Raw genomic sequence first — 23,339 nt, 5'->3', positions numbered from 1 at the left:
AGCACTTAACGAAGCGTTAAACACTTAACGAAGCGTTAAGCACTTAACGAAGCGTTAAGTACTTAACGAAGCGTTAAGTACTTAACGAAGCGTTAAGCACTTAACGAAACGATAAGTACTTAACGCTTCGCTAAGTACATAACGCTTCGTTAAGTACTTAACGCTTCGTTAAGTAACTAGCAGAAACGATATCATCTGCAAATATCATCACAGCCAAAAGAACAATCAATAAGATGAACCAATATGAACTAATAAACCAATATATGAACAAATATGAACATATATGAACAAATATAACCCAATATGAACAAATATGATTCAATATGAACAAATATCACCAAAAAGAACATATTTAGGGTTAGGGTTTCATTAAGAAATACAAATAAGAACATAAATCTGTTATATAAACATAGATTCGGGGATTAGGTTTCTTATCTTGTAGATTTCATTCATAATAGTCGACGTCGCCGGAGTTTACGCCGCCGGCGACAAAATCCGGAGGAAAGAAAGGAGGAGAGAGAAAGAAAATGAGAGAAATGAAAAAATTTGAGTATATATATCAATACCGTTTCACTTCGCGAAACGCGGAGTCCCTTCGCGTAACGCGAAAAGGGTAAAATCGTCAAAAAAAAAATAAGTGGTCATCAGATCAAAAATTATTAAACATTACCACGGATGCAAATAGCCTTATTTGTAGGGTCATTTCATCCAATTTCCCCAATTATGACCCCTCATTCTAAAATATTTAATTTTTTATTATTTTAATATAAATGAATAGATTATGAATTATGATATTCAAAATGTAATATATATATATATATATATATATATATATATATATATATAATTACACACTAAAAAAACTCAACCAAGTCCAAGTGCTCCAAGACTATGATTATTTTATATGTATATTTGAATAATTATTATTTGTATTTGTATTCTAAGTGACACACAACTCATGGATACTAGAAATACTAGGAGGTTAATTATCATTTGAGTCGGTTGATTTTTCAATAATTTAAATTTAGGTTATAATTTACAGTTGTGTAAAACTACAATTCAACCATCCATGACATGGGGAAATTTGAGCAAATGACCCTAAAAATAGGGTGAATTATTTTTGGTGAGGGTGAATAAATTAAATAGCGCTGGTAACTCATTTTTTTTTTTGACGAAAATGTCCCTATTGCGTCACGCATTCTCAGGTTGCGTGACGCAATTTTTTATTTTTTTTATTTTTTAAAAAAATTTAATTATAAAATTTTTTGGACGAAAATGTCCCAGTTGCGTGACGCAATCCCGTTGCGTTACGCAATCGCGTCACACAACCCCAGGTGCGTCACACAACCCCAGGTGCGTCACGCAACCGCGAGACGAAAAAAAAAAAAAATCGGTTACATCACGCAACTGGAATTGCGTGACGCAAAAATATAATTGTCATTAAAAAAAATGGATCATCAGGCTATTTAAATTATTCACCCTATTTTTAGGATTCACCCTATTCTTGGGGTCACATGCTCAAATTACCCCTGACATGAGTATGAAAAATGGAAAAGAAATAACCATTTATTGAATATGTAAAATAAGAGGGAGCGGGGATTAGCAAATAAAATCAAAATGAGGAAGACATATATATATATATATATTATTATATATTAAGTACTAATAACAGTTCAAAAAGCCATTCCGTCGTGCGAACCCATCTTCCTTAGGACATACACTTCTGCCTAAAAAGGATTTCGATTTAGCTCAGATCTATCCTCCTGTGATCTGAAAATCCTTAGTGAGGAAGAAGAAGAAGAAGTTGAAGAGATGGGTTGCAGAAACAGACAGTTCTCCGGTGAAGAAACTGCCGCCTCCACGTCTTTGAGCGACGCTCTCTTGTTTACTACCATGTGCATCATTGGTTTCCCCGTCGATGTCCACGTTAAGGACGGTTCAATTTATTCTGGAATATTCCACACCGCTTCTGTTCACAATGACTATGGTAAGCTGGCGCCGTAATACCTCACCGCTCAATCAATATGTGTCGGATCACAACAAGTTTTTTTGGATAGAATATATTTTTCCATTTCATCTGTCTCGATTAGATCTATTTTTACTACGATCTTAAGTACTTTTATGTTTATGCAACTTGTGTTTCAATAGGAAAAAGAGAGGGACAGATGTCTGGCATGTTAGTCTTGTTTATTTTGTTTTTGTCTTTTAATCAGAAAATTTAAGGTTATCATTGTCTCTCATTTATTGAGATACTGGGAGTTATCTGTGCATATATATTTTGTTATGATTTAGGTGTTGTGCTGAAACAAGCGAGGGTGATTAAGAGGGGGAAATGTGAAGCTAACATTAAAGGGGAGGACCTAATAGAGACACTCGTTATTTCACCTGATGATCTTGTGCAAGTCGTTGCTAAGGCATGTCATCATTCTCTTCATATCTGGAACTTTAAAATTAATTGTATTCCGTCTTGAATGATTTTCTTAATTTGGCCTATCATCAGGGGATTATGCACCTGGATAGAAATGATTCTGGGATTAGTAGAAGGGATGTCATGAGTACTACGAATCAACCTCAATCTGAAAGCTGTGGTAGAATGATAAAAGGCTTTGCCAAGGACAATGTAGAGAAAGTAGAGTCTGCTCAAACACAGTATGCTTCCAAAACATAAAATCTTCATTGTGCTATTTACTTGTTACACTGAGTATGATATCGTTTTTGCATAAGATACAGATTAGGATAAATCACTGAAACACACTATGATATGACCACAGCTAAACACGTGATGTTGACCTTTATTATCAGAGGTTAAAAACATGATACATACCTCATCTGATACTATGTTCAACACTACGAGCTAGTTTGATTTTGTTTCCAAATAATCTCTTGTCCCATCATTAATTATTTCATCAATAAAAATACCAAATTACCCTACTGTATCCTTTATAAAATGTACACATTAAATTCAAAAGGATATTTTAGCAATTTAACCCAAATAATCCAATTTTTCATCAAACAAGATTTTGATTTCATTATCTAGATTTATTCCAAATAACCACAAAATAAACGACATATACATATTCCTCTATCCGTAGAGTGCATTGATTGTACAAAGATGGCTCTCTCGCATTTGTATTCGAAATAACCTGTTAGTGGAGAAAGACCTTGAAAATAAAGAGACTTAAGGCTAAATAGAGAGCCAAAAAGGTATATTTTGTGTTGTGGTGGAGGCCATCACGAAACATGTGTTGATCATGATAATGTTGAACTTTACTTTGAAGTTGAAAAATGATATGTAACGCATGGTTAAGGAGGTCCTTATGAGAGACGGACTTCCATCACAACTTATTTCTCTTTCCCCTTTTGTCACATGTGTTATATTTGTTAATTGTGTCTTTTTTTTCACTTTTCCTTTGTCATGCTTAGACACATAGAGCCGGTATTCTCAGTGTTAACTAAGCCTTCACACAAATCATGATAATTTACACGTAGTATGTTCCTTGTGAACAACAAATCCACAATAGAAAAAAACTAATCATGGAGTTGTATTGAATGAAGATTCTTGTTATGTAGTTTTGTCAACATTATTGACAAATATTACATTCCTGTACCTTGTGAAAAAGTTTGATTGGTGTAGTCATTAAATGATTGTTGGTGGAGGAGATGTCATGTAGGATATGAGGGTTGTACACATTTGCTCGATAATGACGATACGGGTGATTTGGCATCATAAGGTTAAGGAAAAAAACATTAGAATCTTGTTAACATTAGTATTACTTAGGATGTAGAGTTGTGAATTATCTCCTGTAAGATTAGAATGTTGGTCTTTATTTCCTTCTTGTGGGAACTCAACCTAAGGACTTCTTATAGGTGTCTTGAAGGTCTTGGGGAAAGGTTAAGTTAATACATAATGATCTATAGTAGTTCTTTTATGTAACAATGTTTATGAAATATTGGTGACCAACATCTGTATCTCTCACTTAGGTAAGTATCTGGTGAATGAATGCTTTTTAACATAATTTTACCTATGAAGAAATCCTAGAGAAAATTTTTCTTTTCAAGGCAAGTTAAGCGTTGACCTTTTTAGACACCCCAAGAACTCGCTTTTCGGAGGAGACTGTTAGGCGTTTCGGCATCCAATAACATAAACCCTATGTTACTATGGTAAATTTCAATGAGCCGTTATCTCATCTCATTATCATAACACCTCTATTCATAAATTTCTCTAATTTATATGGTCTTAAATTGTCTTACCATCCCATAACCCCATATTTATGTAATATATTTCTCGTTAAATTGCATATGATCACCTTTATGTTACTTTTTTTGTTATCCAAAGCAGGATGCAAGCTGGGAATGAGATAAAAAGTTGTATTATGCCTACAGTAATACATGTGAGGGACTATTCAAATATTGAGAATGGAGTTGAAAATGGTGAAATCAAAAGCATGCATTTTGGGAAGGTAATTACATTTTATTTTTCATCATATGAACTTCAGTTCACAATATGCAGCATGTGATTCTAATGTTCCATGAATGAGGTTATACAAGCCTTATCAGAAACACAAATTAGGAACTTATGTTTCAACCTATACAAAAAATATTTAACAATATCCAACTTAGTTGATATCACATTGTCTGGAAGAGATTCATAATTTGTGAGAATGAACCTCATTTTTTAGGATTCCTAGAGTTATGATGTCCCGATATTCATCAGGAATTATATTGCAAGATGCATATTACCAAGTTTATAATGATATTATTCCATTATGTTTCATTGGTTTTTGGTTGTAATTTATGGCACTTAATCTAGAAATAACAAGATCTTTCATTCAAACAACTATTCATTTATGCATATAAATCTTCCCATTACCTATGGTAATGTAAACCACTTCAAGTAGAGGAACAAGATTCAAGCATGATGATTAATTATTTTCTCACTTTTCATTCTTTGTCATTTAGTTTGACCAATTTTATTCACACATATTACCATGCTTGCACGGGCATCTTTACAGGATGAAGAAGCTTCTAATACTCCGCACAATATGAGGTATTTAGTCCCAAATTATAGCATTTGTATAAGCTATTGACAACTATTTCCTAATTTTCAGATGTGGTACTGTGTTTTTGATACCTTCTTTTGTTAACAAATTTACAGTTTTTGATCTTTCTATCTTTAGTCGATGTATACTTTTTGTGATTGTTTGCATTCCTTTTTTTAGTAATGGTTTCTCATGATAAAGTTTTTTTGTTCTATGAATTATTTGGTAAGTCACTTATCATTGTAATCCAATAGTTGGTTGATCATCCATTTGGCAAGAATTGTGATGATCATCTTAACTAAGCATATACTTTGATATATAATTTTGCTCATAAAAAAAAAAACTCAAACATAATTCAATCAATAATGGTGCCACATATTAAATGATTGTTTTACTCGTCAAGTTATAAAAATTATCATTCATCCATATGTGATGACTACTCACTCAAACCAAATGGAGTCTATATTAGCTGTTAGTTCATAGTAGTCACAAATGGTATCTTACTTGTGGAGCTTACATTCTGTGGGCAAAAAAACTGTTTGTGTTTTGTCTATTCAACCCCCAAAAAAGGAAAAGGCATTCACAGAGCTTTATATATGTATATATAATTTTACGCTTAGCCTTTTCTGTTTATATAGTCACTTGTCATATTTCTTTTTAATTCTTTCTGGCAGACAGGTTAGTGATGTCATTCCACAGGGGAATGAGTTGGATTGTGAGGGGACAGTCTCTTCAAAGGAAGATGTATGTAGAGTTGACATTAAAAATTTAAAACATACCTATTTTAGAAACTTAAGATTGTTGAGTTAATACTACATAGTGCTTCCTATTTTAGTTGCCTAATTATCTTTACTCTATTGTTGCAGGCATCTGGATTACAAGGATTATATTCAAGTTGTGAGTTTTTGTTGTCTTTTTCATTTCCCAGAAGTGGGACACTAATATTATATGCAAAAGTTTATTAAACCATTTTGGATGTCTATGTTATTAGCCGTATGTGAATATTACGGGATATGTCCAAAGTGTATTTGAAGTTCAATTGTTTCATGTAATGGCTAGATGCCTCATCATTCAACTATTTTTACCTAGTGTATTAACTTTGTCATTCTAGGTACTCCTGTAGATGCTTGTTTTACCCTATCATATGCTGCTAAGGAATGTCAAGTAAATGCATCTGAGCTGGTGCAGACAATAGCATCCTCAAATTGCCTTCCTTCATCCACTAACAAAGCGGATACTGAACTTCAAGAGAGGCCTACTTCAGGAGACACTTCATGTTCAAATACTACTTTGAATGTTTCCATGTCTAGCCCTTCATCAGTGGATGATAACCCAGGATATTGTGTTACTTCATCTACAGCTCCCAGAACAAATTCCCCTCAGAAACGACTAAGTTTAAATACTAAGGTAATGTACATAGGATAACAGCTGTTATATAATAAAAGGTTATGTAACAGAGACCGTGCATTGAGTTCAAACTACTGTCAATTTCATTCATAAACTGGAAGGTGAATAACCGTGATGAGAGCGCCCCCCCCTATGATTTATTCATATTTTTTTAGGTAAATAGTTTGTCATATTGATGATAGTTGGAGCAACTGTATGCAAGTGTAAATTTTGTTTTCATATCTGCACTGTATGCAAGTGCAGATACAATAAGCAGTAGTCAAGATGGATTTTGTTTTCATTCATCTCAGTGTTGATTTTTTACTATCTAACTTTCTTTGGCTCTAGGAATTTAAACTCAACCCTGGGGCAAAGGTATTCTGTCCATCTTTCTCAAATCGTAGATCTGTAGCACCTCCTGCAGTGCCAGCAACAACAAATATGGCTTACATGCCAGACAATTTTCCTTTAATACCAGTTGCCACATCAAAACCAGAAGTTGAATTCAACTCATTCACTGCCCACACACCTCTACCCGCCAAAGTCATTTCCAGTGGTAACTTGATCCAAGGGAACGGAATTGTTGATAATCAATTTTCTCAAATGGTAAACCTTATATTATGCACGTTGCCAGTTTCTACTTGTAACAGCCTACGAATTGGCACATGTTTGTATAGTTTATGTTAACTGCTCAGTAGACTGCATTTTTCTTTCCAACAAATGCCTTGTCTTTGCTTTATGTGTTGAAAATTGAGAATATTTATATGTTATAAATTAATTTGGTTGATTAGGATTTTTTAAGATTTTGATTTGGTACTGTTTTATCACTTGTGTTTATGCTTATTAGCATCAGAGCTTGTGTTTCATCCAAGTTCTCTGTTGTGTGTAAATTCATGTTATTTCTTGCTTCTATGTACTAGTATTTACTTTCTTTTTCTATAGTCTTTTTCATGTACTTTTGTTCTATGATAGTAGTTCTTTTGCCTCTTTATCTGTTTTTGTTGACTATCCTTCACGTTATCTGGAAAATCTGGGCATATGACATGATGGCCTACTCAGAGGCGAGTTCAAATTTTAACCCAATAGACATTGTTATTTTTCTGTAACAATTACAAAAGTGCAATAATAGATTTAATCACTATATTTTCTTGTTTTACCTTGTAAAGATTGTAGGACAAACAGGAAACAGGACTATGCCCCTTAGATATGCTGGTCAGTACCACACTTTTCAAGGGTTGCCTTCCTATTCCCATCCAAATTACCAAAATGTAAGTAGAGGAGGATTTCTCTTGATCCCCACTGTAGATTTGTTTTTAGATGTAGTCGATATGGATTGTTTATTAGAGAGGTAATATTTCTTCATATACAATGTTAATCTTTCATGTTTCAGGTTATGGTTGGACGATTTGGGCAGCTTGTATATATGCAACCTGTTTCTCATGTAAGATACAATATTCATCATTGCTATAATTTTTCCATGAGTGTTCTATTATTTGTGTTTCTATAAGTGTGTTGAAATGTTATTTTATACCCAAACACAACACAGGCAAACCTAGATAACACCCTAGAATAGACTATAATTGGACCCTGTTTTAATATATTTTAGTATTTTTACAAGCTTCCATATAAGCATATGCCAAAAGACATAGCTAGCATATTGGTATTTTTCTTTATGAAGGGTTAGACAGCAGAATCAGACTATGAGCCTATTTGGAAACTGTTGATACCAAATAGGCTCTGAAGGATATTCTTTTTGCCCCAAAAAAGGTTGTTTGTCTTGTATGGAAAGTGATACTAATGCACACAGCAGATCACTTTTGTTTGTGAGAGGACAAGAGCAATCAATTACAAATGAATTACTGACTTCAGATATTGATTTATTGCTAGGTATGCTTAGTTGTTTTTATTTTTCAGAATATTCTTATGGCTATTTACAAGTGCTTGAATTGGTCTCCAGAATACCTTGTTGCCTCTTGCTGACTGTTACAATGATGATTTGCTGCATTTCTTTAGTGTAATATTGAACCAATATAAATTGTGATGCAACTTACATTAGGGTTCATCAGAAACAAGGGGGAAAATATCAAAGGTAGTTTTTACATGGTTATTAAAGATGAACATGAGAAAGGATTTATGTAATTATTTGAATATCCAGACATGAGGTGCTTATATGTATGATGATGACAACGTCCCTTCCTGACTTAGTCATAATGATTATTGTAGTGATCAAACTGAGATTTTCACAAAGTTGCATCCTCAAAATTTTTGAATACATATTTTGGTTCTCAACTGTATATGTTCTGATAATACATACTTTAAAGTGGTTGATCACATGTTTGGTTGTGGTTCTCCATACTCTTGCATATGAAATCCTTATGCCAAATCAAAACAAGAAATAGTATACTTAAAACAGTAGACTTTATCTGATTTCATGAAACCTGAGATGGTTTGGTGCTTCAAGTTTCAAAGTTAAATTTTCTTGGTATCAATTCTTTCTTTTATTTGGTAGCTTGTGTATTTTCTATTTGCACTGAAGTATTGGTGTTTGTTTTTGTTGATTATTTTTTATTTGTTGTTGTTTTGAAGGATGTGAATCATCAGGGTGTGGCAGCTATCCCTCAAGTACCTACACGCCCTTTACTAACAACACCCGCCCATTCAAACCATATTCCTAAGCACCAAGGTATTTATTTTGACACTTTTTCCCAAATAGTAGTGTTCTTGTACTAAACAAGAAAAATACTCGTTTTTATGCGCAGGAAATGTGGCATCCCAAACATTTCCTTTATGTGTGACAACACCACTACCACCAGCACCACCTCTTATGTCTGGAGGGCAGCAACCATTTGGGTTACCAAATCACCACTCCCTTCCTCAGCCTCCCTTCCATGTTTTCCATTCCATTCCAGTTCCAGGATCAAATGGTATATACACCACCAAGTTTCCGTAAATATATTTTTTATTTTATTATTATATACTATATATTGGCTTTACTTATAAGGAAATCGTTTTTATTCCTACAAAATTTTGGCTTTACTTATTTCATTTTTTAACCTACCCCAAAGTTTTGAAGTCTGTATTTGGTTAGTTGGTATTGCAACTTTAAAGAGTAAAATTACATGACCAAAGAGAGGGATTTGAAGCTTATGTCCTTCTTCAAGGATCTTTCTTAGATGTTGTTATTCTCTGTAAAATTAATATTTTTTCAGTTTCCCCCCCTCAATTATAGGTGCGGAGCCTGTTGTTTCCTATTTGGGTTAGATGTTTCTCTATCTGGTATCTACCATCAATTCGATTCAACTACTGATCTCGAATTATGCTGTTTGTTGCTTTAATAATGATATGTGCAAAATACTATATTAAGTAGATGGATCTTCTTTAAAATTTTGATTCTATTACAATAGATATATTTAGAGACAATGATGTGACTCATTCCTTTCTTTTTGGAAGCAAAATTTTAGGAAATATTACTTTGACTGTGATTGAAGCCTGAAAGAGAAATAATTCATAATTTTCAGTTTGAGAATAATATATCATCAGTGCTTCTTGTTATGAACTCCAAAACTAATGACATGTACATATCACTTTCAAAATCATTAGTCCATTTGACCGACCTGTTTCTTCTTCTACTACTACTACTACTCATCCTCATCCCTTTCTTGTGGTGACTATAAAAGCAGTTATATAAATATAGGAGTAAATAAAGCATCCATAGTCACAAATCATGACAAAATCAGGAAACATGAACCCCCCCCCCCCCCCCCCCCCCCCCCCCCCCCCCCCCAATACAGTTTTAAGAAGGAAAAACAATTGTTTGGTGAGATAGATCCTTAGTACAAGATTAGAAAGAAAGTCATTGCACTTCTCAATCAAATCAAAGCTAAGGTTGTTGTGTCTTTGACGGAATGGATTCCTCATTACCATCATTCATCTCATCTCTACCTGCTAATTTCTCATCATCTTCCAAAACCTGAAAGTGGAGGAGTTGTTATCATCATCATCATCAATCATTCATTGATCAAAGGAGTGTTTTGTTTACCTGCAAAAGCTCGGACATTCTGCCCATTTTGCTTTTATCAAACCACATTGGAGAATTGGCAGCTATCCCAGTACTGTTGCCAACGTGTTCCTCGTTTCGCTTAGATGATATTGTTTCAGACGATTTTGTAGGTGTAGCTACTTGTTGCTTGAGTAGGTTTCTTCCAATTGAAATCATTTCAGGTGAGAGGAGAGGAACATGCTGCCCTGGCTTGAAAACAACACCTTTAAGAATAGTCTCTGTGTTGCCAATCTTGACAGTTACTAGATAGCCTCCATTGAATGCTGCATCAACTACACCTGCAACTGTTTTCTCAATGGGGTTAAGTATTCCAGACTGTTTTCCATTATTATTGTTTAAGACAGGTCGTGGCATTATCCTATGACCACTTCTGCCACCCTCGTCTTTACGCGGACGACCTCTTTTCCTCTTTACTGACGTTTCTGGGGGCATATTTCCAGGGTTTTCCATCTTCTGAATAATAGGAATCTGTCATGTCAGATCAATAAGATATTGAAAGTTTATGCATCAGATTCAGATAGATAGGAACCCTTGTTCAATCTTTTTTTCTTTCAGAGATGAAAACAGTTTATGCATCCTTTCTAACAACAACTAGTTTTAATGGTAAGCAGACACTTGTTTGAGTCAATCTAGCTTTAATTTACAGAGGATTCTTAATAAAGAAAGCCTCGTCAACAAGTGAAACAAACTCAAAAAATAAATCAATAATGCAGCAGCACCAACAAGAGCAAGAGCAAAATCAAGATCGATATAAGGAGAACCTCTCTTCTCCGAAGAGAGTAGCTCTCGCCGAATTCCCTCAATTAAACAATGAAATAGCAGTCAAACTTGAGGCGGCAGAGCATAAACTAGCTAGGGTTTATATGATACATGCAAATAAATAGAAACAGATTTAACCTAATATATAAGGGACTTCTCCTTCAGAAGCAAATTGAAGAAAAACACAAAACAATGGTTGTATGCTCAAAAAATGCAGGCAACCAACAAAGCTAAACACATGCAACAATCCAGAGATTATTTGATGAAAAGAAGGAACTTACTTGCCTCAAGAAATATGCTCTAACTTCCAATCCAATTCTGCAGGTGCTTGTGCCTTTTTGATACTCAACTTTGTTAGTTGTTGGGGGGCTTTGTTATAAAAAGAAATATTATTTGATTAGAAAGTAAATTATTGTCTTAAATGACTAAAGTATTCTTTATATAAACATTAAAATAATAATATTTTAATTGATAAACTTTAAATATTTCAAATTAAAGAGCGTCAATAAATATTTTCACCCGTTTATATGGATATCTTATTAAATGTCGATCTTTTCCATCCACGTGTGTGCTTGCGAACATTTCAAACGCTTTCTAGGTAAGACTACGAGCTTGGTTGATGTATGGTTGGTATTTGAAAATAAAATAAAAAAATGATATGATTAAAACCAAATAACCCTTAGTTCAAACAAGACCTATAAAGTGTCAAATTAACCTCTTCAAAGATGTTCAATCTTTTCATAAGAAAATTCACCGTTGGTATGGTAGCTTGTTTGATGTATATTAAAATTGATGAAAAAATAGATTATTAGAGTGGGTTAGATGGCTAGTTATAATAATATTTAATCAATAAATTTTGAAAATTAAATCTTTGAAAAATGTTTTGAGTATTTACCTGGAAAAGGCAGTTGTTATCTTTCGCCTGATTGCTTTATTTATGAATGATAATGCAGGGGATGATATATTCTTCTTCTTCTTCTTCTTAAAAAGATTTAGTTATTGCAGAAGACATGCATACATTTTTTTATTGCAATGCCTTCCCTCCTATTTCTTATGATTCAAATTAGACTTCATTCATATTAAATGTTTTTAGTTGAGAATAATAAAACTACATTAATATATATATATATATATATATATATATATATATAACAAATGATTATATTTCTTAAAACTAATTAATACAACCATAGTACAAATATATCCATTTAATACTTTAAAGTCTACAACCAATCATTTTAGAACAAGAGGCACCTGACCCTGATCAGCTGGTCAAAAACATGGATTGGGGCTGGCTGATGTTTTCAAAATAATAATATGTTAAAATAATATAATGAACAAAAGATGTATTTAATAATCTTGCAAAACCCCTCCAATATGTTAAAAGGTAATAGAATAGAAGAGAGGATATAAAACTAGTTTTTCGGTTCATCTTCAAATCAGAAATAGTAATAAAATAAGACTCTGAGTGAGTTATTATGTTATAATAGAGAGAAGATGTAATATTTTTATCACACACTTGAGGGTGCGAGGAGATGTAGTTTTCTGGGTGCTCAAAAAGATCAAAAGGTAATAAATAAAATAGCTGCCGCCATTTTCTCCTCCAAAGGCAAGCCAAGAGTCCTCCAACTCCTTAAATTGGAGATCCTTTCTTCCTATATGCAAGAATCTGCAACAACAATCACATGAAAATGAAAGCGGTTTTATATACGGAGAAAAGAGCCATGTATTTCTCTAGCTTATTTAAGGCAAGGCAGCAATCTTTGATTCTATTGTAAAAACACAGTAAATTCTCACCAAATGGTTCACACCCGAAGAAGTTGAAAGACTTGCTAATGTTTCTTTCCCTTCCAAAGGCTCAAGTATTGCCTTGTTGCAGAAAGCAACCAACTCGGACTCAGAGGGTGGTAAGCTGTTGTTTCCTATTAACATTGAAAGGTCTATGCCTATATCAGCATCCAGGCTGTTGGCAGCAGTATCACGCCTCCTCACTAGCAGAATTTCAACATCTTCAGCCCGCACTTCAGCCTCATGTGAGACATACTATAAACATGTTTGAGAGAGTAGTGCCATACAAACTTTAGAATATAAAGAACAAAACAATCTATAAATTCTCCGCCTATCTAAATCTTACATTGTGAAGGTGTTCAACCAACAAGTTGGGACGACAACAGAGAAATGGCTGACCCAGACTCGGAACTGTCTTCGAATCCAAGGAAATAAGCATCAGATGAACGTCAAACTGCAAAATAAGAGAATGCAGAATAACAACTTTCTCTTATTGATTAATTAAACAGGCAGCAACTAAGCAATTGAGTTGTGCATTCAGTATTATCATTATATACCTTATCATCACCACCTTTAGAAATTTCAAGATATCCTTTCAGCTTTGACAGGCGAGAGCTCCGAAGACTCCTGCTCCGAGCACCACCTCCACCCCAACCGAGTATTTCCGAAACTCCCCTGATTTCCCTGCTTGCTTCCAATTCATTTGCACATCCTCCTCCATCAGAGTTCACAGTCGACGAAGAAGGGTTAGACAACGGTCTTCTCTTGTGTCTCCTTTGCTTAACTTCCATTACCCCTTCATCAGCTGAAGATGAATCTTTGTTTCCATCATAGCTATTGTCTTCATCAGATATTTCAAGTTCTGTTCCATGGCTACTCCGTCTTCTTCTGGAGTATGAATGACGACAATTTCTTGGCAATCTTGGAGTGTACACATCTTTAGATGATTTGCAGCGTTTGGTTGCAAGCGCTTCTGACTGTCTTCGAAATATTTGAGCAATGGACTCTTGTATCTATTCAACAATGGAGTGGAAAATGAGACCAGAAAAAAAGAAAAGAAAGGTGTATTCACAATGCATTGTCACAGGAGGGAATCTAATTCAGTAATATTTAAGGAACAATTTAACGTTGATGAACTTCCATATGCATCATCTATATACATGTATAAAATCCAAAACCCAAATTTTAAGGAGTGGCTCAAAATTGGAAGGAGTTATTGTGACTTTTGAATTTTTGTTAACTATATAACAGTAAAATAGTTAATTTTAGCATAATTGAGGAACTTAATTTATTTTCTATGGATTTTTAGTCTATTAATTTAAATGTAATGTAATTAATTTACTCTCTCTACCTTGAATTAAGGACAAAGATTAGAGATGACAAATGTATTTAGATTCTTTTTTATTTCCAAATTAATATAGTAGTCCTTTTTTTCACCCTCTTCTTTGTAATGTTCAAAACACTTCTTGCTTGTGTTACATATTTAGTAAAAATGGACATTTTCAAAAATATATAGTGTTTATTTTTCAAAAATAAAAATTAAAGGGTTTCATCTTCTTTAATGTAATGAAAATTTTAACAACAATCTTTAAGTTTTCCAAAACTTTTTAATTTACATAATCTATATAAAAATAATTGTTTATAAAAATTTAACATTTCAAAAATAATAACATAGAGGGGTATGGTTGTTAAATTTGAATTTTAAAATTAATAAAAGAACATATCGTTAATATTATATTATTTAATATAATTTAGTTAGAGATAATAAAATTATTGTTATCAATAGGTTAATATTGATTAACAATAATTATATCTGCAACCACTCTAGCTCTCATTAAACTCTACTTTGTTTAGTTATAGTATAAATACTCAAGTAAGCATGTAAACAACTCAGCTTGAAGTCGGTCATGAACTGTTGTACTAACCTGCTTGTTACGGGTTTTCTCCTCTTCATGAAAAGCCAATTCCTGACAACAAACAGCCAACCAGTGCTCATTTTATGTGTAATCACAACTTTGAAACAAAACAATCAAAGGCCATAGCACATCATATTCCTACCTCTTCCTCGTACTTCTCAATATTTTGATATAAGACTTCAATCATTGTGTCAAATCTTGGATCATCTCTCAAAGAACGTCGACTAGCACAATGTGTGCGGCAAGCAGGACACTCATTGTTACTGCAACACAAGGTTGCTTAATTTTGAGTGAAGTAAATTTTATATTTTTTGGAGTCACTCTAATGTATACTAAGTAAGCTCCGCCAATTGAACAAGAATGTTACAAAAATATGAAAAAGGATAGAGATTTTAAGTTTGACACATACCCCAATCGCATTGACTTGTCAATGCATTCCCTGCAAAAACGGTGTAAGCATTCCATCACAGTTCTTGTTTTCTTGATAATACCTGTTTATGTGAACTAGAGTTTGTTAGTTCTTCCAATAAATAGATTATTTATCCCACAATGGTTGTCTCATCATGTATAATAAATTTTCATTTACTTAAAGAACATATAATCCATGTGAATCATTGATATAGTTGATTAACTCGTTGGTGCCATTAATTGATTAGAACATATTTATACAAGGATCCAATTTAATTTGAATTAACTAAAGAACAAATCAAAAGGATCTAATTTAACTTGAATTAACAAATCACAAGAGTGTGTTTGAGCCTTAATGACCATTTCCAAAAAAAAAAAAATGAAGAACAAAATATTCATGTTTAACCATGGTATTAACTCAATCTTAGAAACAACTGTCAACAATTTCATATGGAATCAATATTCCACCATATAAAAAAAAAGTATACTTTATTTTTTTATCTCCCCCAGCATTTCCTTTGCTGGAGGTTAGGATGGAAGATGGCTTTGCCACAGTAGGGTACAAAATATGTTTTCTGCAGGATTTTCCTGGCAAAGCAAACCAATTATTACTGCAATTAAAACTTTTTGCCATTAATGTCAGGTTTATGAAACTCGACCTCATGTTCCTGAACCTTTTCACACCCAACCATTTTCTTGGAAAAGCAAAGGATTCATTGGCATGGGTCAAGTTTGGTAATTCCACACTGTATAGAATAACTTTGCCCATTTTGTCATTTCAGATAAGAGATACATACAAAACAAAACTTAAACAGGCAGAGTAGTTAATGAAGCATTTCCAGTGAAACAGCACAAAGCTAAATTATTTAGAGCCTTATTCCAACAAGCTGATCAGTAAGGTGCATTCAGCAGAAGATGACAAACAAAAAATGAGCAATTTGAACACAACATTATCTTACAAGCTACAAAATGTAGCCTACAACCATTTCCAGACAACATAGTTTCAGACATCAGTCACTGACCACATATGTGGCTTAGTTTATATGCAGCCACTGATTCGTCCATGGAACACATGTTTAGTTGTCACTGGTCTCGTGTCCATACCAAGGAATCACTAACTATCTAAACTTACCATTTGAATTGGTATAAAGCATAATACAAGAAAGGTGAAAAACGCAATGGCATGTTATAATCCCTGATAACCCCTCAAAGAACAAACTCCTGGTTCATGCACAAAAGAAGACTCATTTTAGCAGCCTGAACTCTTTGTCATGTTCTCTGAACGCTTCTTGTTTCTTTTTAATATAAAAAAATTGACCTTAAAAAAACAAAAAAACTCTGTCGTGGCCCCAGCTTCATACCTCAGAAAGAAACCAGAAACTAGATAGTTTTCAGTCTTTAATGCAAAGTGCCCAAAAAAGTTATTGTCATATTACCTTCTATTGTATTTCATATATCCAAGAGGTTGACAAATATTTCATACGATTGCATAATAAAGATAGAAAAGAATATAAATTTTACATCACAGTAAACCCTCTATGACTATCCATGTGCTAAGGAGTCCATGGTCAAGTAAGAAAAGAAAAAAGATATCATTGAACACAGTGAACATAGATAATTATGTTGCTAAAGCACGGGAAAACCATTAATTACAACCTTAAAGTGTAACTGAAAACAAAACAAAAAGAATAATAAGGAGAAGAAGAAGAAGAAGAAAAAAAAAAGGAATTGAACTAATACCTAAACATATTGGACATTGAACATAGGTACGAAGGGAAAGCAAGTCAGCAGATATCCATCTGCAAAAGAAAACCAAAATGATAGTTTAATTAACAAAATGAATGAACTTCTAATTCATCAAATAGATCAGCCATTTGCAACTTCAAAGGAAAATTTGCTAGTACAAATAAGGAAGCAATTTATAGCACTATTATCACTCAATTTCATCAAGGAGAAAAGAGACAAAGAACAGAAAATAAAAAACCCATTTCCAGTAAATTATTATAAATAATTACTTGTTTTATGACATATCTATGGAGCCAAAAATACGCATATAAGGGGATCCCATATAAGCTGATATACTTTAGAATATGCGCCAACACTTGGGACTGGTGCTGGAAATCAGGCAAAAGATTACCTGATTCCAGTTTGCTTCTAATGCAGTTGAGGTTAGTTGGTACTGTTATAATTATCACCTAAAGTTAAGTTGTTCGTTTCTTTTCTAAACCATGAGAAGCCAGTACACCTGAAAATTTAATCACCTCTAGATAAAAACCAAGACAATCAAAATCAGTTCTTAATAACCAACTTAGCCAAGACAGAGACACACTGTCAAGCAGACTACATAATTGTGGAAAGTAGTTGATAGTGCATATGCAAGTTTTTTTTTTTGAGAACGGTGCATATGCAAGTTATAGTACTCTATGAAGCTGAATATTATGTCAACTGCAGTTTCTTTTTTATCTATCACTTCTTTTATAGCTAATTTCTAAGTAAAAATACATATAAGGGAATTTCATCCTAGAAGCAGTTTTAAAATTTTCAACTTAAATTCATTAAGACTGCACTAGAATACAGTTGGGCATCTCACGTAGGTCGTTCAAGCAGTAGTTGTGATTCAATTGTCTGATTTCCATACATATGTGCACCATGGAAGACTTACTTGGTAACCGTTAAGTGTATATGTGACCTCTTATCCAACAAAACTCGGACCCCCAAGTTGATTTCAAGACCAAGTTTTGAAAGTGATGACATGGCAAATCACTATGAGAATCTAAGATTCATCACTGCAAATCTAGCAAGTTACAAGCTATAACCACTTATCCAAATGTCTTCAAAGTTAGATCAACAACACAGTCCACACCTCCTCTCTCTTCTTCCAGATTCTCATAAATATTGATGGAAGCTGTAATCCAGGTTATAACTGGTCCACATGAATCCAATAATTTATAGAAATGCTAATCATGTTTGGATTGTAGAATCCCAATAAATTGCAAGCAAATACAGTGAGCTTGGGCAATCCTAAACAGATGACTTTTCATCCAGGCAAGGAGGAACTAGAATCTAGATCACATTTAACACAAAAAGAACAATAAAACATACCATGAGCTCCACATACTTATACCCTATAAGGTCTAGTTACAGTAATGAGAACTCTTCTAGAAAGAAATTCAATCCAGACATGATCCATTAAGGAGGTAAAATCAGACAGAATTGCTTCATTTGCTACAGCATTTGAGTTCCGAATTTGACAAAAATAAACTCACATATTTTACATCAAAACCCAGAAGCAATAGCACACAATTTCAAATATCACTTCCAGAAAGACTAAATGTAAGTTACTTTGGCAAACATGAAGGAATAATTATTTATATAGACATGCATCTTGTAGCCTTGGACCTTAATTGTCCCCTGAATTTTCATGGACAAAAAAGCTTCAGTGGCCATTTCTTCGCCATAAACTAGAACAGGAAACTTCAAAAAGAGGTGCACACCAAATAAGAAGTGCTATAATGATTTGATGTTTATGAACAGAGTAAAAGATAGTGGAGATGGCTTAACATAGGCAGAAAATCAGCCAAAAGATTCTGGGGAGATGAGATACAAATTACAATCCATGTTAACAATGTAGCAGAGACAGAAACATTAAAAGTTGGGAGTATTCTTATGACAAGAGACTAAATAAACTCCCAACAGATTAATATTACAACTACTATAGAATGCAGACATCCAAACCAAGGAAACTGGCTTTTAGCAAATAAAAGAATGCCTGCAGATGTTTATAGCTGAATGCTATCTGGCTATGTCCTATGAAAATATCTAAAATCTGATATGTTGACAAGATATCAAGGCCTCTAGGTTTCTAAAAGCCAGAAAAGAAAAGAAAAGAATTTCAGGATGATATATATGAAATCAATAATTTTGTGTACATTTCAAAAGTGAAAGAGAAAAACAAAAATGTCCCTACAGATCCCTTGTAAATCAAATGAAACCTCCTCTTACAATTCACTACTAGACACAATTAAAAGAGATTCGAAAGGTGTGACTAAGTGATGCATGCATTATGTTCTGTGCAATACAGCAATCAGTTTATGAACTAGACTGAATCAGATCTCTTTAACCGAACATCACAGTCAGAAGATCAGTGGAGAATAAGTGTGAGAAGAAAATAAAGCAGTCGAGAATAATAGCAAATTGAAAATAAAAACTGATGTAAATGCATGCAGAAGAGCGTAGAATAGACACAAATCTAGTGAATGTGGAGAGCGTGTGCGTACTCGGGTAGTCTTGTTGGGTCGTCGGATGAGCGGCTACTGTGGGAGTCTGAGAAATCAATCATAGCGGCGGCTTTAATTGATTAAAGAAAAAAATGCATGAAAAGAAACAGTGAAGTGAAAGGAAAAAGATGGAGCACATTATTATTATTATTATTATTACCTTCTCCTTCTCCTCCTTCTCCTTCCGATAGCTCATCATTCACTTGTTCCTCGGTGTCTCCTTGTTCATCGGCTACTCTCTCTTCTCTTCGCGATTGCTTGCGACGGCTCTGCTGTGGAGGAGAGGAGTCCTCGTCTTGGAGATCCTCGGAGGAGGAGGAGGAGGAGGATGAAGAAGAAGAAGAGGAAGAGGATGGATGACGCTTTTGAGCAGGCATTGCGCTTCTATGACTTGAACCCCTTTTCTTCTCCAACTCTACTCTACTATGTCTATGTCTATGTCTTCGAAGATACAAGATTTAAGAGAGAGAGAGAGAGAGAGATCTTCTCCTTGTGCTGGCGCAAAACAAGGATGAGAAAGGTCTTCGAAGAAGTCGAAGGGGTGAATTTTGGAGATTTGCGGTGGATTTTGGCTTTTACATCTTCACTCTCACACACACACATTTGATTTCGAGTCATCAAGGATCAATCTGTACTTCATTTTATTTTTTAGGACCTTCAATATATAAAATAAATCTATTTTTTATATATAATAATAATTTTATATTTAAACTCTGCTCCATTACTTTTTAAGTGTTTTTAAATAAAATAATTCTATAAAAAGAGAATATATTAAATACATAATTGACCTACCTACCAAGAGTCTTAGTCAATTCCTTTTTAAATGCTCAATAAAATATTAAAAAATGAGAATTACTTAAATAAATTAAACAAAACATGACATAAAAATAAAAACAAAAATAAAAGATAAGAAAGAAAAATAAAGATAACCCAACAAAAGTCAATTAAATAGAGACAATAAACTCCTCAACCAATTCTATTAACTTTCTCATAAGAAGGTTTTCAAAAGGACAATAAACTCTTTCAACCGATTTTACGAGTTTTTCAGAACAAATCTTAGATAATAACGTTATAAAAAATACGCATCGATCGAACATAGTCACGGATAATACCACGATTTTTTTCAACAAAGTAGTTCACCAAAAGATAATATGAATATTAACCAATGATTTAGATCTGTCATATCTAATGTCTCAATCCAAACTTCTCAACGAGTATCACCCATTGAATTACAGTCTCCAAATAATCGTCACCTCACAACAATAAAGAAGAAAATGAGATGCGAATTCAACATCTATAAGTCATATTCAACCTATAATCATAATACATACCTAATTTGTTTTCCTAAAAACATATAATCATGACCTTTTTTTTTTCTTTTCATATATATGTTCCTCAAAATCTCATAATGATATATTAGTTTTTTACTTAAAAAAAAAGTTTTTTTTTTTTTTTGTTAGATTACTCTCTTGTGAAATGGCAGAATATATTAAAGATTAATAGATGATTTAAAAGCTAAAAGGAAGGAAAACAGAAGAAGAATGAAAGATATTAGTGTCAAAGTTGAGATGATGATAAATTATGATCCCTTGCAAATGAAGAAAAGGGTCCGTCCACTTGAAACTGAAAATGTCTCTCTCCAGATCCACTCGAACTACTTCGAAAACTACTAAGAAGAAGAAGAAGAAGGTGATACTCTCTTTGTACTGTACTGTTGTTGTTCACCATTCATTCATCATTAACAAGATGGACTGTAAAATCATCCCACTTGAAAGCGAAACATCTCCTCCTTCTCCTTCCTCCTCCTCAGACTCATCATCATCAGATTATATAATACCCTGCAGATCCAACAATCCTTCTTCCTCCCCATCCCCATCCCCATTATCGATTCCATTATGGACTCCAACAAGTCTTTTATCCTCTTCACAACTCTCTTACTGCTCACTTTCATCAATAACATCATCGAAGCCAAGAACAACAACAACAGCCACCACCACCACCACCCAACCTCTTCCTCCTCCAATCCTCGACTCCAGCAAGCTTACATAGCCCTCCAGGCCTGGAAAAAGGTTATCTACTCCGACCCAAGAAATCTCACGTCCAACTGGATCGGTCCTTCTGTTTGCAACTACACCGGCATCTACTGTGCTCCCCTGCCAAACAAAACAAGCCTCATCACCGTCGCCGGCATCGATCTCAACCACGGAGACATCGCCGGATTCCTCCCCAACGAGCTCGGCCTCCTCACCGACCTCTCCCTAATCCACCTCAACAGCAATCGCTTTTGCGGCATCCTCCCTCTTACTCTCTCCAACCTCACTCTCTTATTCGAACTCGATCTCAGCAACAACAGATTCGTCGGCCCTTTCCCTCAAGTAGTCCTCTCAATCCCCACCCTCAAATACCTCGATCTCCGCTTCAACGATTTCGAAGGCCAAGTTCCCCCTCAGGCCTTCAGCCAGAAATACGACGCCATAATCCTCAACAACAACCGTTTCACTTCCGCCATCCCCTCCACCTTGGGAGCAAGCACCGCCTCGGTCGTCGTCATCGCCAACAACAACTTCGGCGGCTGTCTTCCCGCGAGCATAGCCAATCTCGCCAACTCTCTCGAAGAGCTGCTCTTAAGCAACACGAGATTGACCGGATGCTTGCCTCCTGAGGTGGGATTTCTCTACAAGTTAAGGGTTCTTGATGTCAGCTTCAACAAAATGGTGGGTGAAATCCCGTATAGCTTGGCAGGACTGGGGCATTTGGAGCAGCTCAATCTAGGTCACAACATGTTCACTGGGGATGTGACTGAAGGGCTCTGCATTCTTCCGAATCTGAAGAATGTTACCCTCTCATACAATTTCTTCTGTGAAGAAGAGGGAATCTGCTCCAATCTCACGACGACGTCGAGAGGGGTCACGTTCGACGACCGGAGAAACTGTCTGCCGAAGAAGCCTGCACAGAGGAGCAAGAAGGCATGCGACGCTGTTCTTCAGCATCCGGTCGACTGTCTCAACTACAGTTGCGGCGGCGGCGGCGGCTCTCATGCATAAAAATCAAATCAAATCAAATCAAATATATAAGCTAGTCGCCGGTTTTAGGGTTCATGCACGTACGTAAGTAGTTTGCTTGCTGGTATTATATATCTTCATATTATTATTATTATTATTATATATATGTTCCTGCCATGTTAGTTTTTGTTATCAAATTACTGAATTACTTCATGTTAAAGTCATATGTTCATATAAAATAAATAAACACAAGTTATATTGCCATATGTTGTTGCATCGATCATGCATGATTAGATTCCTCCCAAAAAAAAAAAAAAAATATTTTATTTTTATAAAACCAGAACAAGCATTAAATGGCATAAACAAAACAAAGAATTATTTAAAAAGAAAGACAATAATTAAAATAGTCATCAATCACCATGCATATATACAAAAGAAAAACTCAATGAAGAATGGTAGCTAAATAAGAAAAAATGATCTCAACAAAAATATCAAAGAATGCGTACTCCCATTGAAGATTTCATAGACAATAATGAGATGGATTGACCTTTATGCAGATTGCAGACACAGAAACCAGAAATTAGAGTATAAAAAGGAATTGAACCCATCCATATATAGTTTATAATATTGAAAACCACTATACTACTAATACTAATACTAATATATTATATTGTTTAAAAGATTTGGATACATAAATGTTTAAT

General features: G+C 34.3%; 4 protein-coding genes across 5 annotated transcripts; 2 read left to right on the top strand and 2 right to left on the bottom strand.

Moving 5' to 3' along the window:
• The first annotated feature begins 1,677 nt into the window (after positions 1–1,677).
• Positions 1,678–9,676, top strand: LOC124937557 (polyadenylate-binding protein-interacting protein 4-like). 2 transcript variants are annotated; one of them, XM_047477840.1, is made up of 13 exons: positions 1,678–1,987; positions 2,293–2,414; positions 2,501–2,649; positions 4,340–4,460; positions 5,013–5,047; positions 5,714–5,783; positions 5,906–5,936; positions 6,151–6,446; positions 6,774–7,031; positions 7,592–7,693; positions 7,816–7,866; positions 9,012–9,108; positions 9,185–9,676. In XM_047477840.1, exons 1-13 carry the CDS (start codon positions 1,813–1,815, stop codon positions 9,373–9,375), a joined length of 1,698 nt encoding a protein of 565 aa, XP_047333796.1. In that variant the 5' UTR covers positions 1,678–1,812; the 3' UTR covers positions 9,376–9,676. The 2 variants fall into 2 exon arrangements, with proteins under 2 accessions (XP_047333796.1, XP_047333795.1); XM_047477839.1 differs by having other exon boundaries at positions 4,337–4,460.
• Positions 9,677–10,563: 887 nt separating this feature from the next.
• LOC124939745 lies at positions 10,564–11,057 on the bottom strand (the record flags this gene model as incomplete). The annotated part of the gene is made up of 1 exon (XM_047480185.1): positions 10,564–11,057. A coding segment is annotated over exon 1 (372 nt), but the record flags the coding sequence as incomplete, so codon positions are not given.
• A 1,534-nt stretch (positions 11,058–12,591) lies between these two features.
• Positions 12,592–20,168, bottom strand: LOC124940586 (putative E3 ubiquitin-protein ligase RING1a). Its single transcript, XM_047481112.1, has 10 exons — positions 19,794–20,168; positions 19,634–19,679; positions 17,097–17,155; positions 15,358–15,439; positions 15,091–15,211; positions 14,958–14,999; positions 13,590–14,045; positions 13,379–13,486; positions 13,042–13,287; positions 12,592–12,913 (listed from the first exon to the last, which is right to left on the bottom strand). The coding sequence occupies exons 1-10, from the start codon at positions 20,008–20,010 to the stop codon at positions 12,878–12,880; spliced, it is 1,413 nt and encodes a 470-aa protein (XP_047337068.1). The 5' UTR covers positions 20,011–20,168; the 3' UTR covers positions 12,592–12,877.
• A 1,301-nt stretch (positions 20,169–21,469) lies between these two features.
• Positions 21,470–22,713, top strand: LOC124940454 (leucine-rich repeat extensin-like protein 4). The gene has a single exon (XM_047480973.1). It carries the CDS (start codon positions 21,529–21,531, stop codon positions 22,675–22,677), a length of 1,149 nt encoding a protein of 382 aa, XP_047336929.1. The 5' UTR covers positions 21,470–21,528; the 3' UTR covers positions 22,678–22,713.
• The last annotated feature ends 626 nt before the right edge of the window (positions 22,714–23,339 follow it).

Source organism: Impatiens glandulifera, chromosome 5 (assembly GCF_907164915.1).
Source record: "Impatiens glandulifera chromosome 5, dImpGla2.1, whole genome shotgun sequence".
In the NCBI taxonomy this organism is placed as follows: Eukaryota; Viridiplantae; Streptophyta; class Magnoliopsida; order Ericales; family Balsaminaceae; genus Impatiens; species Impatiens glandulifera.
Note: the sequence above shows the minus strand (reverse complement) of the source record. Positions and strands in the feature narration are given on the sequence as shown.

Coding starts and splice junctions, on each gene's coding strand:
- LOC124937557 (XM_047477839.1), top strand. CDS start 1,813: ATGGGTTGCAGAAACAGACAGTTCTCCGGTGAAGAAACTGCCGCCTCC. Junction 7,694..7,815: donor CCCATCCAAATTACCAAAAT/GTAAGTAGAGGA, acceptor TTCATGTTTCAG/GTTATGGTTGGACGATTTGG. Junction 9,109..9,184: donor CCATATTCCTAAGCACCAAG/GTATTTATTTTG, acceptor TTTTATGCGCAG/GAAATGTGGCATCCCAAACA.
- LOC124940586 (XM_047481112.1), bottom strand. CDS start 20,010: ATGCCTGCTCAAAAGCGTCATCCATCCTCTTCCTCTTCTTCTTCTTCA. Junction 17,156..19,633: donor GACCCAACAAGACTACCCGA/GTACGCACACGC, acceptor TTTCTTTTGCAG/ATGGATATCTGCTGACTTGC. Junction 13,487..13,589: donor CTAAAGGTGGTGATGATAAG/GTATATAATGAT, acceptor CTTATTTTGCAG/TTTGACGTTCATCTGATGCT.
- LOC124940454 (XM_047480973.1), top strand. CDS start 21,529: ATGGACTCCAACAAGTCTTTTATCCTCTTCACAACTCTCTTACTGCTC.